The sequence below is a fragment of the Amphiura filiformis genome, unplaced genomic scaffold, assembly GCF_039555335.1.
Source record: "Amphiura filiformis unplaced genomic scaffold, Afil_fr2py scaffold_187, whole genome shotgun sequence".
NCBI lineage: Eukaryota > Metazoa > Echinodermata > Ophiuroidea > Amphilepidida > Amphiuridae > Amphiura > Amphiura filiformis.
The window spans coordinates 11,712-30,629 of NW_027305651.1; the positions used below are offsets into that span (position 1 = coordinate 11,712).

Consider the following 18,918-nt stretch of genomic DNA (forward strand, 5'->3'; position numbering starts at 1 on the left):
GCTGCCAGTTGGTTTTCCTCCAAGGGAAGGGAAAAGTACACAAGTAAGTGAACATTCTGGATCAGATACAATGAACTTTGTTAACCAGTTTACTATACCGATTCTGATGAATGAGTTTTTGTTTCCATCAGTAGGCTATTTTGTGTGGCTACCATGATTTATCAACAGCAACTATACAGTGTCTCCGCATGCTGATTAGGTCTTGTTCCACTGCCTAAGAAGAATGCGACCTAAACCTACCAAGATGGTTACTGATATTCCTCGTGATGTCCCGTAAGTTATCCAAACGATGGAGACTCTATACAGGTTAATCTCTCTCTCAAACTCGTCATTGTTTTATACCGATTAATGCACCATACGGCATGCAATTGGTTGTATACTTAAGATTTTAAAAAATGCGCGCATACATTACCCATCCGCCTAACCACCTTGACTCTTCAACCACAAATCTAGTCTGTGATGTTTGAATAGGCCCAATTTGTCATTTAAATTTGGACCTTCGTCCATAAATGCTTGTAACGTTGCTTGTAGAGTCACAGTGGATCCAAAGAGGTGTCAAAATACGCAGGATTAAATATTGCATCTACAGCAAAAATTACCTAAACATTGTTTACTTTATATGAGCTATTAAGTAAAGATACTTTTTGTGCGTATACTATCCCGGAAAAGGAGACAAATATTCAACAACATGATTTTTATTTCAGACCTTCATATTTATTCAGTATAAAACATGCTATTAAAGGTGGGTACATAATAAATAACATTGAATTTGAAAGACAGAGTGTCCTTTTTAAGATAAGCTGACCACTTGTTTGAAATGAGTTGCGCCTCTTCTAAAACTCCTCCAAACAAAATGGAATATGAAGTTGAAAAACAATACTGTATAATACATAAAAAATATTTTTATGTTCCCATTCCTTCTTTTTTGCGGGGCTGCAATAAAATTAATAAATACATTTTTTTAACCTTTGTTGACTTTATTCTCAAAACTATAGATAAAACAAAGAATAACAAAAATATGGCGTTAAGAACACTTTTCGTCATGGCAATTTTGCATTGAAAAAAGAAACCCTCCCTCACCAATTTTCAATTTAAATGCGGAAACCTATTTTCTCTCTTTAAAAAAAAATAAATAACACATTTACAGTTTCTAACTAATACAGAAATTTATCAAATCGATAAAAGAATAAATTCTTCATGCATTACTAAAAGCGGAAAAAGAAGTTAATCTTAGATTTTAACCTTTTGAAATCAGATTGCCCGCTATGCAGTTGGCTAATTGTCCCCGTACATTTTTAGCGGGCAGAACAAAATGAAAAAGCAAGGACGCATAAAAAGTGAGCCAAGGCACACATAATTCACGCCATTTTCGTTGGCTGACTTATAGCATTTTGCATGGGGCTGAATGTATGCGATTATTTGTTTCCTATACACCTCAATATCAGTTAAGACATTAACTTTAAGTATTATTTTTATAATGTATTCATAATATATACAATCGTTTAAGTTTATCCTGTAGGATGACATAGAAGCAGCGCTGCAAAAGTTATGTACAGTAAGAAATACAATAAGACTACGCCCTTGACGTTGATGTAAGCATCATGTCACAACGGTATTTTCTAATTGCCAAAGAGGGCGCTTTTCACTTGCACTTTTTTTTTGGAGACAGGCTGTACACTTTACAACAACATGCACCGTATAACGTATATAGTATAAAAGTAATTATATCATAATGAAATACACTTAAAGCCGTAATGCACGTTTTCCGTCATTCTTTACCCAAAATGCTGAAATACTATTAGTAATAACGGCCTGGAAGGGTTTCTGTCCGTTTTAAGCTAAAATAACAAGATATGGTAAAACAAACCCCACTGGCTATTTTGGCCGTTTAACATGGAGTTCTATGGGGGACTTAAAGTCATAATTATGACTTAATATTAAAATTGCTTTGTTTACGCGACAAACACAACAAATTTGGCTGATTCCATTTAGGTTTAAGTTGGGACATGTGTAACATTACAAATATGCCAAAAAATCAGGTTTTGCAAAACATTTACCAATTCAAATGATAAGATCGTACATTATGGCTTTAAACAATACCTATAACTCTGTTCATTCCATTTCCATTGCACTGTCACTGACAGGCCTAACTTTTAGGTCGATTCAAATCACTTGCTTTCCAATTTGTCCCCTATAATTAATGACAATACATATAATAATTGTTCCTCCTCATAATAAAAACGCAACCGCAAAGGTGATACATTACTCTTAATAGTCCAAAATTATATACATCTCATCTCAGTCTGAAAACTCTGAGTCTTGCATATTAACATGTCGACATTGCTTCACAAAGTGAAACGACGAAGAGAACTGACTGCATTATATATTTATATATTTATTCTTTTCCCGATTATATACCATACCCCAATTTTTCACTACATTGCAATGAAAACTGATCAAGAAAACAAAATCGCTGCTTGTTCTACCACTGTGTATTGGTGTTGGTCAACAAAATGACAATTTCAGTATGAGCTAGTATAGAATCTATCATTTCTTTACTCCTTTGTAACTAACGTCCACACCAAGCTTGAAGTAACCCTGTAATGAAACACAAATATGAAAGATGTTACCAATGGTCTTCAAAATGATATTTAACATATTAACTAAAACGCGAAGTCAGGTGGGTAAACTTTTCAAATGGCGTGCCAAAAATTGCTCTTCCTCTTTCAGCCTGCCAAAAACTGTTTGCCCCTCCCTCTCTGCCTGCCAATAAATCTTCGCCCCCCCCCCCCTTGTATATGCCAAATTGTTGAGTTCCCAATTTGGAAACTTTAAATGATCTAGATATATGCTGCGAGCCTAGCGAGTAAGAAATTTTGCCTAAGATATTTGAACGTTTTTGCAATGTTTTCCTAAGCCTTTTTAGAGGTGGCCCCATAAATGTGTGCCAAAATTGCCCCCCCGCCTGCCAACAAATCTTTTCTACCTCCCCTGGGATCTTAATTATTGCGCAGCCCCTTTCCCAATGGTAACGAAAGTATGCAGGTATCATATTCAAATAAACTACCCAATTCTACCCACTGACTGATCTTTGCAACTTTTTCCTTAAATCTTTCCTTAAATCCATGAAGACAAATCAGTCCACTTCCATTGACTACTGAAAGCATTTATTACCATGGGATTAATAATCATAAATCATTTATTATTTTATATATTTATATTTATTGTTATTTATAACTTTCGGCCAAAGCCAGGCAAAGCCCAATAGTGCTCAGAGGCTACTAAATTACAGGGATGCCAACCGAATATGGCCGAACAGGGAATAATCTAGACCCCCTGTGTGGGGTATTAAGGACATATCTTCCATTGGGGGTGTTTGGTTTTCAACTAGCTTTATTGGAATATGGAATAGCTTTATTGCTTTGTCCACCGATCCGGCATCCGATATTGACTTCAGAATATCGACCGCTATCCGATCCAATCCGATATTTTATTACATTTTTATTGCGGTAATATTTTTGTTTACCATTGTGGTTTCCGTCGGAGAGGTTGCGATTTCCAAACGTCGCGATCGTACTGAATTAAAAGGATGCCAACCGAATATGGCCGAACAGGGAATAATCTAGACTCCCTGTGTAGGATATTGAGGACATATCTTCCATTTGGGGTGTTTGGTTTTCAACTGGAATAGCTTTATTGGTTTGTCCACCGATCCGGTATCCGATATTGACTTCAGAATATCGGCCGCTATCCGATCCAATCCGATATTTTATTGCATCTTTATTGCGGTAATATTTTTGTTTACCATTTTGGTTTCCGTTGAGAGGTTGCGATTTCCAAACGTTGCGATCGTACGCCCATCTATCTATTCAAAATTACTCTTTGCACGCCGATACGAAATGATCGTGGAGACACTGCTGACAATACACAAAATGACAATTTTGTATCAGGGGTCAAACAGTATCGCTATTATGCTGCAGGTGCTCCCACAGCTATAGGGCCTCTCAGGTACAGGTGCACTAGTATTATAGACAATCAAGGATAATGAGCATAATATATACATAACGGAAAGTCTATTAATCCGGGCTATTAATATGACCCATTTTGTTTGTAAGAAATCATTATAATAAATCATCAGTGAGGTGTGAAAATGTGACTTCATTCATATGCGCGGTTCATGTACAGATTGTCCATTCTCGGCCGTATAAAAAAAGAGATTGCGATTTGCAAGTTTGATACAAACGCACGGTATATACGCGCGGGTCACGTTGAAATTTACATTTTGCACGGCGTTTGACGGTTCATGCAACGCGACTAATTTTCACCACGGAAATGGTATCATTTTGAAAATAAATTCATGATATATGCATGTAGTGTGGAAAATGTGCTATTAAAGCATCAAGCCGGCAAGTTCACGTAAAAGCTATAGCAACTAAATTATTTTGGTTAATTTGGGTATGCTGAATTCAAAAATGTTGTCTGCCAAGCTGTATTTGAACCCCATTTTAATCAGTATGTTAACCCTGGTTTTTAGTCAAAATAAAAAGCATGCTGCATAGACAAAAGACCTAGACCACTAAATTTAAAGTATTTCGCCCTCTTGTGACCAGACCAGACGCTGGTCTTTATTCCAGCCACCTTGTGCTCCTTCGTGCACAATCCAGCTTGTAACCAAGACTAGCAATATGTACGCACGTTTTGAACGCCGTATAAACGCATGGTCTACGCCAAACGTATGGAACATCGCAATCTCTCTAATGAAAGATATGATAGAAGAACACTAATGCTCCCGACCCGATGATTCTACTAAGTAGCCTATACACGAGCAAGTAAGCATGATAAAGATAGGCGTGCACAGTACCTGTTTCAGTGTCAGGACAGGGTTTTCAAAGCTCACGTCATCCACAGATGGCAACGGTATGCCTTTCTTTCCTTCATCTACAGAAACATAATATAAACACGTCATGATATAAAAACATGATGAAAACATTGATGATGATGAAAAAGCAAGGAATTACCATCGAAAAAGTTACACTCCCCTTGTTAACAAATTATTGAAAAGGTCATATAAGATTCAGGGCTGGACCTTTACACACGCCCACACGCCAATGGTACTAGTCCAAATGGCGTGTGCCATTTTAGTAGTATTTGGTAATAACTCAATTTTTGTTGATATACCGTAAAAACTCGATAGTTGGCATATGTGCTTACTATCGGGCCATCTACATAGTTATATACAAACAAGTAAACCTGCAAATTTGTGTCTCAACCGCATTAGCTCAGTTGTTAAAACGCCGCGGACTTTGGTACAATTTCGTGTTTTCAAAAGCGCTCGAATCGAGTTTTTACGGTAGTAATGATAATATGCATTGGCATAAATACGTCCCACATACCACCCCACATAATTACGGGGACATGCCACTTCATCCTTAACCAGTTAGTCCTTTACCCATATCGTCCTCATTCAGTTAGTCCTCAACCATTTATCCATCGATTAAGGGGTTGTTTGGAATGACAGGAGAGTCAGGGGTCAAAAACAAAATTGTTACCTTTTTGACCTCAGCACATGTGTATGTATGATGTGCCATACAAAAATTAACAAAACAATACCTTAAAGTATAATTTTTTAATGTTTTTTGCGATAAACAGTATCTTTTACCATGTTTACAAGCTACAACTATTTGTACCGTAGGCGTGTCTGTTGCCAGGTCATTAACAGACAGTCAGACCTTGAATAATAAATTTTGTGGCTTTACATAATGCATTGCTTAAAGCAGTTATAGTAGCCTTGGCCCAAGGCTTTGGTTCTATAAGTCACATGTGGGAAAGCATACAATATAGGCCTATTCAACAATTGCTTTATATGCCCCCCTATCCCCCCCCCGTTGTGTTGTCTCATATCCCTGGTCAAATTCAGCTTGCAATAAATATAAATGTGCTGATATTAACTCATGGTGGTTTCTTTAATGTTTACATGTAAATGGCTAGCATTGCACCTGGCACCATTTTCCATACTGTTAGATTACATACATGTAGGACCAATGTGTACTCACAAGAAACTGCATACTGCAGTTACTGTCCGTTTTCCTATACACAATACACAGTGCTCTCACCATTAAGCTGTGACCTGTACAAATCGTGCCATGTTAGAAGAATAGGCATTTGTCTAGTTAACGTCAATGTGTGAAAAATAACCGGCCAATATTAAAAGTACTCTCAAAAACTTCTAGCAAATATATTCCTCTAACATGACCTAAAATTACAGCTGGGTTAGATGCTCAGAAATATTCGTACTTTGGTAAAATAGTGAGTGAGGGCAAGACATAGCTAGCCAACGTCCCGTGTTAATTGAATGGAGATTTGACCGAAAATTTTGGTAAACGGACCGCTCACTTCTGAAGAATGCCACACGAAAACGGTACAAGCTACATTTAAAGTACTCTCTGTTCGATCATCATGATGAGTTTCTTACATAGTATGCCGAAATTGGGTACTGTAGGTGGTTGAAACATAGGGCCTGCACTTTGGCTCGACATTTGAAAGGGGCGTGAATTCATTTTTGGATACGCCCCTATTATAATTAGGTAATACTCGACTCACACACATTCCCTATTATGTATGGTAATACTCGACTCACACACATTCCCTATTATGTATATACATGTACCACATGTAGTAAATCTGTCTGCTTTATCTGTATTGTGCCGTTCTTAAGCAAATAGTTAAACACGATTTCATCAAACATTATAACAATAGCTCTTTTACAGTGTGCAATCATCCCGGGCAATAATTTGGCAATAATAGAGGATGTGCGTGAAATTATTGATTGGCTCCATACAAAGGATTTGAACCGGTGTCCTTTACCGTAATCATGGCGCAATGCAGTGCATTCAATCAAACGTTGTCGTCAACCTATTTGATCGTATAGTGCATTAAATTTGTTATGTGTGTGTGAGACGAGCTGTCGCGGTAGATTGCAATAGCTTGTAGGCCTAATCATGCTTTTGTTGAATGAATTTGAGTACTCCGCCATATTTACGGTATGCTACGTCATAATCTAGGTGATTATTTGCATTGGATGTCTTGAATACGCTGGCGAAGTTGTGTAATAATCGGACTAATGCTATAACAGTAGGTGAATACAAGTATTGAATATAGGCCTATCGCGTTGCAAAGCCCAATTCAGTGATCCCAGCGAAAGAAAAAAAAAAAATCAAATTGTTACTTTTATAAAAAATTTTAATGAAAAAAATTGGCAAAAAACCCAAGAAAACGGCAGTATCGACGAAGTTGAAGCCCCATTCAAATATGCCTACATGTAGCTAATTACTGTCTGTAATTACAGATTCACGTAAATGCATTATTTTTGTCTTAAATAGGCCTACACGGCTTTTGGCTGAACCACTAGCAGAAGACACCAAATTGATGTTTTATGACCTTTGACATTCTTTTGTGGCGAGTGATATGATCAGTTTAATTCACGCCGAGTGTCCTTGACAGGTTTGACTCTGCTTCTGTGGTCATGAAAGAATTCAAAAGATAACCTCTGCCCCAACAATCCCAAGCAATTGTCTGAAACTGCTTTTCGGATGATGTATCATAAGAACTCAGTCGTCAAATGATGATAGTCATATAATGACCAAAATATTATTACTGACTACTATATCATTGAAGACTGAGTTCCGCAGTACAAAATCTGAATTTTGATGATTTTTACGATCGTCCGGATGAAAAAATCACTGAATGGGCCGTTAGTTCCCTCCTCTCCTTACCTTGACAATATGAATCAAAGAAAAATAAAGAAAAAAATAAATAAAACAAGAAAAAAAAAGACAAAGAAAAGAAACAATAAAAGAAAAACAAATATGAAAAGTTCGAACAATATGTGACCCCTCGGCACAACTGAGCCCGGATGTCGCCAGTGCCATTATTGAGATATGCTCCATCGAGCTTAACAATAAACAATAGGAAACAAAAGATTTATTGACTGTTTTATTGATTTTCACTACTTAAATGTCAAGTACTATAGACATGATATATACATCATTCTTTTGTTCAGTATCGCGGCAAGTATGATACTCACTTTGATGTAGTATTTGACCAGCTTCCATGTCTCTTACTTCCATGGTTTGACAATGGAGTGAAAGACTATTATTATTGATTAGGCGTGGATTTTAAAAGTACAGCTCCTATGCGTGTATAGCAAAAAATTGGAATAGAATGTTTGGAGGCATGTAACTAAAATACTAAATATGCTCTATTTGACCAATTTATAAAGCATTTCATTAGCTTTAATTTGACACATTGTTTGACATGTTTGGAATTATGGTAAATCATTAAATAAAATATTTATTAATTAATCAATTATGTCAATTAATTAAAAATTTAATGCAAATATGCATATTTTCTCTGACAGAATTGTAGGATTTGACAAGAGCCATTTTTCTTGTAAGTTTGATTCTTATAACATACCGGTATCGTATTGCGTCCCATTATAGTTACAGAAAAAAATACGCGTGCAGGACACACATACGCACACCCCCACACACACACCCAAAGGATCGCACCGTTTTACAATCGTATAACATTCTTTGGCGCTAGTAGTAGTAATAGTAAATTCTAATTTTCTTTGCTTTACCTCACTTGTTCTGCTCAAAATTAAAAGGGGACATATCTGACAGTAAAAGCTTACATTTTATGGAAATTATGTTTAACTATTTGTTTAAACAGCACAAAACAGATAAAGCAAAATTACTATACATAGGACTACTATACATGTATGGTATGCCAGGGACTGTTTAAGAATATATCATTAGATTTATGATATTTACTTCGAGGACTGTTATATATCAAAAATGTGAAAAATATCAAATTTTAATAATTTGTCATAAAATTTGTATTATATCATAAATTTCAATGAAATTTATTTGATATCAGAAAGACATTCTTCGTATTCAGAATGCAATTCGATATGTCTGATGTGCTCTCATGTCCCACAAAAAATACTATCGAAACGCTCAAAACGCTCATTCCAGATCCCTTAAAGTCATAATGTACGATATTATAATATGAATTGGTTAATTTTTTCAAACCTGATTTTTTAGCATATTTGTAATGTTTACAACTTGCACCTAAATGGAATCAGCCAAATTGCTTGTGTTTGTAGGTAAATAGAGCAAAGTTCGACATAAAGTCATAATGTCCTCCCATAGAACTGCGTGTTAAACGGCCAAAATAACTAGCAGTGTTTCTTTCACTTTACCTTATTATTTCAGCTCAAAATTAACAGAAACCATTCCCGATAATTATTACTAGTATTATTTCAGCATTTTGAGTATATAATGACCAATTTAAAATTTGAAGGAAATCGTACATTAAGTCTTTAATTTGGTTAATTTTCTTTGTCTTTTTTTTCTTTTCTTGTTTTATTTATTTTTCTTTGATTTATATTGCCAGGGTAAGGAGAGGAGGGAACTAAAGGAATATTCAGTGATTTTTTGATTTTTTTCATCCCGACGATCGTAAAAATCATCAAAATTCAGATTTTGGATACTAGACTGCGGAACTCGGACTTCAATGATAGTCAGTAATTTCTATATTTTGGACATTACTATGACTATCATTTGAGGACTGAGTTCTTATGATCCGAGGAGCAGTTTCAGACAATTGCTTGGGATTATTGGGGCAGAGGTTATCTTTTGAATTCTTTCATGACCACTGAAGCATAGTCAAACCTGTCAAGGACACTCGGCGTGAATTGAAAGACCATGTCACTCGCCACAAAAGAATGTCAAAGGTCATAAAACACCAATTTGGTCATTTGGTGTCTTCTGCTATCTAAAGGCTATACATGGCTGATTTTGTACCTTTCGTCATTGTCATAGATGTGCTAACAAAGCGGTTCAGCCGAAAGCCGTGTGTCTAAGGCAAAAAATAATGCATTTACGTGAGTCTGTAATTTATATACCGGTACTGACAGTATATAAATTAGCTACATGTATTTGAATGGGGCTTCAACTTCGTCAATACTGTCGTTTTCCTGTTTTGTTTTTTTGCCATTTGTTTTCATTAAAAAATTTATAAACGTAACAATTTGATTTTTTTTTTCACTTTCGCTGGGATCACTGAATGGGACTTTGTAGCGCGGATTATTCAAAACTTGTTTTTACCTACTGCTATATATATAGTATTAATCCGATTATTACATAACTTTGCCAGCGTATTCAAGACATAGGTTATGTAAGGGATAAACTGTACATGGGTATAGAGGCCCTGCATGCTTTTATTGATTGGCTCCAAACAAAGGATTTGAAAAGTGTCCTTCACCGTAATCACGGCGCAGTAGCCTACAGTCCATTCAATCAAATGTTGTCAGTGTGCGAGACGAACGATGTATAAATCTGGAGGTCACATCATCACTTATTGTAAAAAGTTTGTCCAATGCATATACTGTGTGTAGGCCTATTGTTCCCGGGTATTGTCAATGCAATCAAGCAAACAGGTATTATATTTTGAAAAGGCCGCTATAGTATATTCACATGGGTGTGTTGAATGGCCAATCATATGGGACATAATCAAATTGCAGTGACTGCTTCCTTTGTTACCACATGTCAGTCATCTTGTGATTATTGGACCATGTAAACCTGCAAAAAACGAGCCAAAGTGCAGGCCCTATGAAGGGTCGTACTTCGCTGATGAGTAAGTGACAGTGAACATGAAATTCAGCGCTCATAACCCAAGTTAGTAGCTAGTTAGTGGAGGCCGTCAGGGGACTGATTATTGATCATTGAAGTGCCTTATTAATAGATACGCACGATTTAGGGCAAGAAAAAAACCCGGGACACTTTTGGAGACATCATCATCATCATCATCATCATCATCATCATCTGTCATCATCATCATCATCATCATCATCACTTTCTACATTTTTTCTAAACAACATACTGTTTTAATAAGATTTTTTTCTTAAAATGCATTTAACTATAATTATTGTTTAGAGCGTGGTGAAATAAAACATCACGATTTTCATCACAAAACAAATATAATGCATAAGAAATCGTTTGTTTTAGAGCGTGATGATGAAATAAAACATCACGGTTTTCATCACGAAACAAAGTAATACATAAGAAATCAATTTTTCGTGAGTGATGAAATAAAACATCATGATTTTCATCACGAAACAAAGTAATACATAAGAAATCGTTTGTTTTAGAGCGTGATGAAATAAAACATCACGATTTTCATCACAAAACAAAGTAATAGGCCTACAAAAGAAATACTTTTTTCTTGATTTTTTAAATAAAACATCACGATTTTCATCACGGAACAAAGTAATACATAAGACATCGTTTGTTTGATTGCAATCAACCGCGACAGTTCGTCTCACACACATAACAATGCACTGCGAACAAATAGATTGATGACAACAGTAGATTGAATGGACTGCACTGCGACATGATTACGGTGCACCGGTTCAAATCCTTTGTTTGGAACCAATCAATAATTTCACGTACAGCCTCTATGCAAATTAGAGTTTACACACGCTGCAGCTGGGGTAATCGACCGAAGCTGGTTGTCGTTAGTGATCGAATGCATGAGCTTATTTGCTTTACTGAATCGATTTACTGGATTAATATCCTGTTAACTGGGTTTAATGCCACAAAGGTCGAATCGGGCTTGCCATGGACCATAAGTGCATCATGGACCAAATCATAGATCCAAACTCAATATCCTACAATTGGTCTTAGATTACATGCATGTAGAGTGTAGCACCAAAATAGTGTCCTCGTAAATTATACCTTTTATGTCTTGTTTAGAAGATTTTGAAGTTAATCATTTTGGTATATAGGCCTACATGAATTTAATTTTGAATTTTGTGATTCATTGACACTACTTCATAAAGTACCATGTTAACTGTAAAGTAGGGCCTATGTTAAATACAAAATAATAGGCCTATGATATCTTGATAATGATAATGATAATATGTCGCACACCTCTTATAACTGTAATTTAGGCATAGGCCTATACAGCCTACATGAATTTTCTCTGAAAATTAATTTTACTGTTCTAACCATGTCAAAAGACTTGGTCAAGTCTAAAGCAACGGGTAAACAATATAATGTCACTCATGTCAACCTCATCATCGATATAAAATTTTGACATCGTATAAGGTACCACGGGCAATTCGAATGATAATACAGATAAAAACAGGTGATAGGTATGAATGGTAGTTAGTGGTTTTGGAATCGAACTACACACCTGTGCCTCTATCACCTTAAAGCTGTCCCATGTCTCATCCCTGAATAAACCAACCGAGCTTAACCGTAATGGTATAACAATTGATATTGTTAAGCTTTATAGAAATCAGTTCCAATGTATAAATTGGACACACCTCAGTGATCCGAATACATTAATGTCCTTATTTGTGGAATATAGTATTGGCGAGTTGTGATTTACTTTGCAGAGTTTTTAAACTACGTTTTAAAATACTGCAGCATTCTCTGTGTGGTAGCATGTAGGCCTATAGTGTGGCGTAACATGTGATGGTGTGTAGGGCGGGTTGCTTGTTTTAGGGTGCGCTTATCTTTTAATATGGCCATTTGTGGCATATTAAAAATTGATCCGTTGTCCTATACAAAACAATTTGGTTTTGAAATATTGTACACATTTCACGTTAAAACGTCATCAATTATGCCTGCCGAAAATGTACATTTTCCTAATTTTTGCCCTTGCCTTGTGGTACTATTTTCTTAGGGTGATTGAGGTAAAATGTTTGACTGAATGAAACATTTATGTAATATGAAGGTATATGCTGAAATGTATCTTTTTATTGTTTTTCTTTCTTTCTTTTTGTTCACAATTAATGATAAGACACAAATATATCCTAAACCTAACCCCAACCATAACCCTAAACGTCGCCTTAACCTGTAACCTAAGTTTTAATCCTAAACCTAAACCTAGCCCCAAGCCTTATCTAACCCCTGACTCTCTGAATCCTAATTCTGACTTCCAACTCCTCACCTATGCACACATTCCACCTCGCAACCCTTAATACTCACACACGCACATCCCACACACCCCCTACAGCACCCACATCAATAAATCCACACTCCATCGACTTCAAACACACCCCTACTCCCGGGCTACCCCCAAATACCTCATTCTGATCTAACTCTAATTCTACTAATAACTCGACATTAAATTCTACTAATAACTCACACTAAATTACTCTAAAAATAATTATACATGTTCGAATATAGAAATATTGGTTGTCGTTTTTTCCGATAGATGTTCAGCCTACTTTATCGAATGGTTTATAATCCAATAGATGCTCGAAGCGATTTTTATGAAAAAAAACGCTAGCTCCAGATCACAATAAGGCTATTGAACAGTGTATAGAATAAGCCGGTCCCTGTAAATTTTAGTCGTTAGCTGAAGCGACCAATGTTTAGAAGACTTTTAGAACATATTTTGGCAGTAGAAAAATGATCTTGGCAGTATCGCGGCCAGAGACTAAGTTCGGTTTTATACATTAAGCGTATATTGACAACCTACATTGAGACCCCTTGAAATGATGATAAATATATCGACACTGAATCCAGAGCTGCTCAGAGTGACACATGTTTTTAGTTATGAAGTATTGCAATGGACTTTTACCAGGAAAATATGGATTTATACTAATTCAAGACACCAATCGGAAGAAACATAGTAACCACTGTGCAACGCTTGTGTTTGGCCTTCTTATGTGTGAAATTTCGAGGAAAGGCGGTGAGTAAAATAGATTAAATTCAATGAATTTATGCTAAAAAATTCCATAACATCAATTCTGTAGATATGACATATAAAGGCAAAACTCAGCACTAAAGTGGACGTTTTGAATAGGATGCATGTACTAAATACACACAAATTTGGGTTTCTTCGCTAACGGTATGGGTGTAGAAGTCTTTTTCGTTAAAAAAAAGTGGGACGATTTTGATGGACAAAATAGCAATAAGAACTAGACTTAGCTGTGGTCTAAGACCACGAACACAGCCGTGTTGTGACCCCTTAATGACCTTTGACCCCAAAATATATGAAAACCCCATATGCATTGGCTAATGTCAATGTATGGCAGAAGGGGCATGTTGGTTAATTACCAAATTTGTGTTTGTGGGCAGGGAAAGGAGATAATATTAGTAGGGTCACGGGCATAGATGTTCGTGTTTTGTCGAACACAACTCTGCTCAACCACGTGGTTCAGCTATGCAAATGATGATATTCCTAAACAATTTGAAGCAGCAAGAGATTTGCGGATTCGTCCTCAGTGCCCAGGACCCGCAAGACTGTACTTTGTCAAATCAAGAGAAGACAAAGTAGGAGACTAAGACTCGTTTCTGACTAGTGCAATTTTTGTTGTAGATAGAAAGGGGTCCAGAACAGTGTACTTTGTCTGCAGAGAAGACAAAGTTGCCCCATTTCTAACTTACGCACAAATTGCCCTACCCTGGGCATACGAGTCTTAACTAAGACTCCATTATAATTATTGTTTAGCATATAGTATATACAATAATTGCAAATAATTTATTATGATTCATGACAAATTATTTTAAGTAGGCTATACAGAGTGACATCAATACATTATTAAAAAATACACAGAATATTTTATTGATATTGCACAAAGTGAAGTTTACAAAAAAGTGAATAAAAGCGACTATTCAATATTATTTGATATAATGATGTCATGTATAATAGGCTGGACAATGTGAAAGCATAAATAGAATTACAACATAATTATCGAGGTTTATATGTCACAGAAATACGCAGGCTTATAATCTTTATTGTACGTTGCATTTTCTAAAAGTAATACTAAGATAGAGGCATCTACGTGTACCAATTCTCTGAACCATTAACGAATTATGAAAATGCATTTTTTACACTTTGAATAATTATGAACATGTTGAAAAATAGTTCAATGGAATGACGATGTTCGTTATATTATATAAGTTATAGTATGATGAAAATCGGTAATTGATTGACATGATTAATGTATGTTATTTTTGATAAATGAGGTATTGAAACTGTTGAAGACGAGTATAAAATATGCAGGAAAAACACAATATTAAATAATCCGATTCATGAAACATTCACAGATCATTGTACAATTATCTGCTATGTCACAATTATTGCGTATAACAAAATACTTGGATTAACATAAAGATGTTTCACTGAGCTCAATTCTTTTTAAAAAGATATAAATTTAGATTCTCATGCAAGACATTACTAAGTGCATGGTTTATATTAATTTTGACATAAGTTAACGGTTATCCTGCTCTTAAACTTGCTTTTGCATATAATCAAACATTATTTTCACCTTTATTGTTTTGTTTCAGTACAAGGGAATCGTCTTTGTTTGTAAATCTAAATGGTTTAACTGAAAATAATGGCTAATACGTTATGGCAATAAATGTTGGCTGATGGTAGCTGTAATATGTTGTCATTACAGATGCTTGGTATTGCTTGGGCTTGGGCTTGACATAAATGTGATCTAGCAGAGTTCCTTTAGCGGTGGTAGAATTGGAGATGACCTGATGGTATTGTCTGAAAGCGGGTAAAATGGTTTCTTTGAACAAGTTGCGATTGAAATCTCCGACGAGTACTTTGTAATCTGTATCTAGTACTTCCATTTGGGCTGTGATATTGTTCATTTCTGTGCTAAACGTGCTTGTACTTGTTGCCATAGGCTTGTATATTGTCGCAACCAGCAAGTTTGTTTTTCCACTTGTTCTTATGGCAAGTATATCACATTCATTACTGAAAAGTGGTACTACTGTATAACGGATGCCGTTCTGAATATACATAGCGACACCTCTACCATTTCCAGAGTTAACTACTTCCAATGTGTATCCTTCAATTGAAACAGAGTCGAGGTTACTGTCGTCGGTAAGCCATGTTTCAGACAAACAGATCACATGGGCCTTTCTTATTTCTGGGTTCTTTTTGATATCATCTATGTGTCGATGTAAACTCTGTATGTTGTGATGAGCGATTACAAAATTTGTGTTGTGGTCGATTTCTGTCAAAGGGTTTGATTTGGAAAGATCACATGTAGGCATTTTGGCGACGTTTGCTTCGATATCTTCATTACAAAAGATGCGGGATTCATCATAATCCATCAAATACATTCCTTCAAGATGAGTGACTCGACTGAGTGCCACGTAAGCCATCGATTTTCTTAGACCTTTCATAGAAATCACTGCCTGATCTGTCGTTTGGCCCTGCACTTTATGAACAGTAACAGCCCATGCAAGTTTCAATGGCATCTGTTCTCTTGTCGTAGTGAATGTTCTACCTTTGACCTGGAACGATTCTTTACGTGGCTTTATTGGTATACATCCTGCATAGTGTGGTGGAATAAACTGGGTAGTTCGTGTTTTTGCTCCAACTCGATCACTGTCAAATTTGACATATACAACAATTGGCATATTTTGAGAATTGCAGAACTCGATTCCTTTCACTATGCCAGGAACTCCGTTACATAGTCCATCTGAAACATCTACATTTGCTATGAGCATAACTCGAGCATCTACTGCTAATTTCAGGTAAGATGCTAAAGAAGTATCATCTGCACGTGTTGTTCTATGTGGCGTTTCATGCACTTGGATAATTCGTCCACCTCTTTGGTCAACGTCATTAGCTTTAATGGTGAACATTTCAGTGTTCAGTGACGCAAGTTTTCTTTCATTGTGGCTATCGACATCTTTGTTAAGGTAAAACAAATGCAATGCATCAGGAGGCGCTGTTAGATTATTTTCCTCAACTCTTCGTGATTCGAGCAATTCTTTGTCTGTCTTTTGCAGTGGTTGCTTCTTTTTCCGTGCACGTAGCCGATTAAGCATTTGAGCAAAGATAGGATCATCTTTTTGGCGCATGATTTCTTTGAGCTCAACTATTTGAAAGAGTGGGTTCCATATATCTTTCAAAATTTCGTCGTGTGGAAAGCATAATGGTGTAGGTGGGCTAATTGGTGGCAATTGATAGAAATCTCCCACTGCTAGGATTGACACATTGCCAAAGTCAGTATATGTTCCTTTAATCTGCTGCAACCGTCCGAATATATATGTCAGCTGAGTTGTACTAACCATTGAAATTTCGTCTATAATTACTAATTGCAAATGCCGATATTTGACTCGTAAAGTGTTTAGTGATTCTTCACCAAGTGGTTTGTATTCTTTTTGAGATTTAGGATTAATTTTTAATCCGGAGCAGATTGTTTGACCACAAATATTGAATGCAGCTGTTCCAAGGTGAGCAAGTGACAAGACTGTCATATCTTCGGCTGATTCTGTCATGCGTGCAAATACTTTTTTTGCATAGTACTGAATGCATTTGATAACATGCGACTTTACGGTTCCTGCACCTCCAGTAACAAACATTTGAAATGGGTCGACACTCTGATCTCTTGCTTTATCGTCACACCATTTTGAAACATGATTAAATACCTGACGTTGCTTTTCGTTCAGTTGGCGCATCATGTGTTGTGCTTGTTCTTCGGTTATTTCAGGATCGCATGTTTCAATCGCACATCTAGGTTGATCTCCTGATGTATATTTTGTCGTGACTGCAGTTCAGGAACTTCAATTTCGGCAAATTCATCATCTGAATCTTGAACTAAATTGCGGTCTAATTGGTCATCCAGACGTTGTTGTTCACCTTGTGGATTGATTGCTGCCCATGCATCTTGAAGGTCTGCAACATGTTGAATCGCATCCCATGCTTCATCTAGTTGATCAGTTGCTGGTTCAAACTCTTGCATATTTTCTTTAACTATATCTTTGACTCGTGCTCTTTTGCCATTGATATTCACATTACCCTTCATATGATAATCTTCATATTTGGTAAAGGCATTTGGCTTGATTTGTTCATTTCTGTGTGGCAAATATAAGCGTAGCATGTTCATATGATAACGCTCACTATCTTTCTTAACTGATACTCTTGGATAACGAATAACAGCTGGCTTTCCTCTTGTACGTTCTTTCATCTTGATGGAGCAATTTTGCAGTTCGATAGGTTTATTTCGTTGGCAAGATTTTGCTTGTTTCTCATTACTTGCTTCATCACCTACATCTTGTTCATTCTCTGATTCAGTTTGCTCAACATCTGTTTCGTTATCTGCTTCATTGTTTGTTTCGTCATTACGTACATCTTGTTCATTCTCGGGTTCAGTTTGCTCAATATCTCCAGCATCTGTTTCGTTATCTTCTTCATTGTCTGTTTCGTCATCAATTAATTCATCTGGACTGGCATTGATATTATCTGATTTGCCTGATACTTGATATTGACTGGAGAAAAATTTAGCCATGCACATGTTATTGTACTTTGAGGTTCTTGGTCTACCTATATACTTTTCAATTTGGGATGTTTTCCAAACTTGTTCAGATTTCCCTGCGTTTGCTTGTACCTCTTTCAATGGCAATGATATTTTGTGTCCGTCCAAATCAGTTTGAACAAAGATGACCTTTCTGGTACTATTTCGTAGAGGCATGCTACAGATTAGGTAGATGGCGCCCATGACACTGATTTCTCTATGTTGCAAATAAACACTTCCAAGCTTTCTCAATTGCGAAACAGCATCATCATTTCCCAATTCCCTTGCTTCTCTCTGTGCATTTCTTAACAAATCACCCATTTCTCTTTCAGATTTGGTAATGTAGGAAAGCATGTACATGGCGGCACCAAATGGATCTAACACGAACTGTATGTCCATATTTCCATTCCAGCATCGAATCAAGTGTGGGTTGTAATTGTTGATCCATTGATCTTGGATACGTCGTTTCAGGTTTATTGTGTTTTTTCTTGTAACCAATGCCAAGTACTCTTCAAATTCAGATTGTGTAACTTGTGCGGTACGGAGTATTTGTTCAAAATCTGCGTCAGTATTAC

At 36.3% G+C, this 18,918-nt stretch overlaps 1 protein-coding gene across 1 annotated transcript in view; it reads right to left on the minus strand.

Moving 5' to 3' along the window:
- Positions 1–692: 692 nt before the first annotated feature.
- The window catches only part of LOC140145260 (bactericidal permeability-increasing protein-like), an 80,780-nt gene continuing 62,554 nt past the window's right edge, over positions 693–18,918 (minus strand). Inside the window, exons 6-7 of the mRNA XM_072167027.1 lie at positions 4,862–4,938; positions 693–2,598 (exon numbers count right to left, since the gene is read on the minus strand). Of these exons, the coding sequence (XP_072023128.1) occupies positions 2,548–2,598; positions 4,862–4,938 (128 nt within the window). The 3' untranslated portion in view covers positions 693–2,547. The remainder of the gene's footprint in view (positions 2,599–4,861; positions 4,939–18,918) is intronic.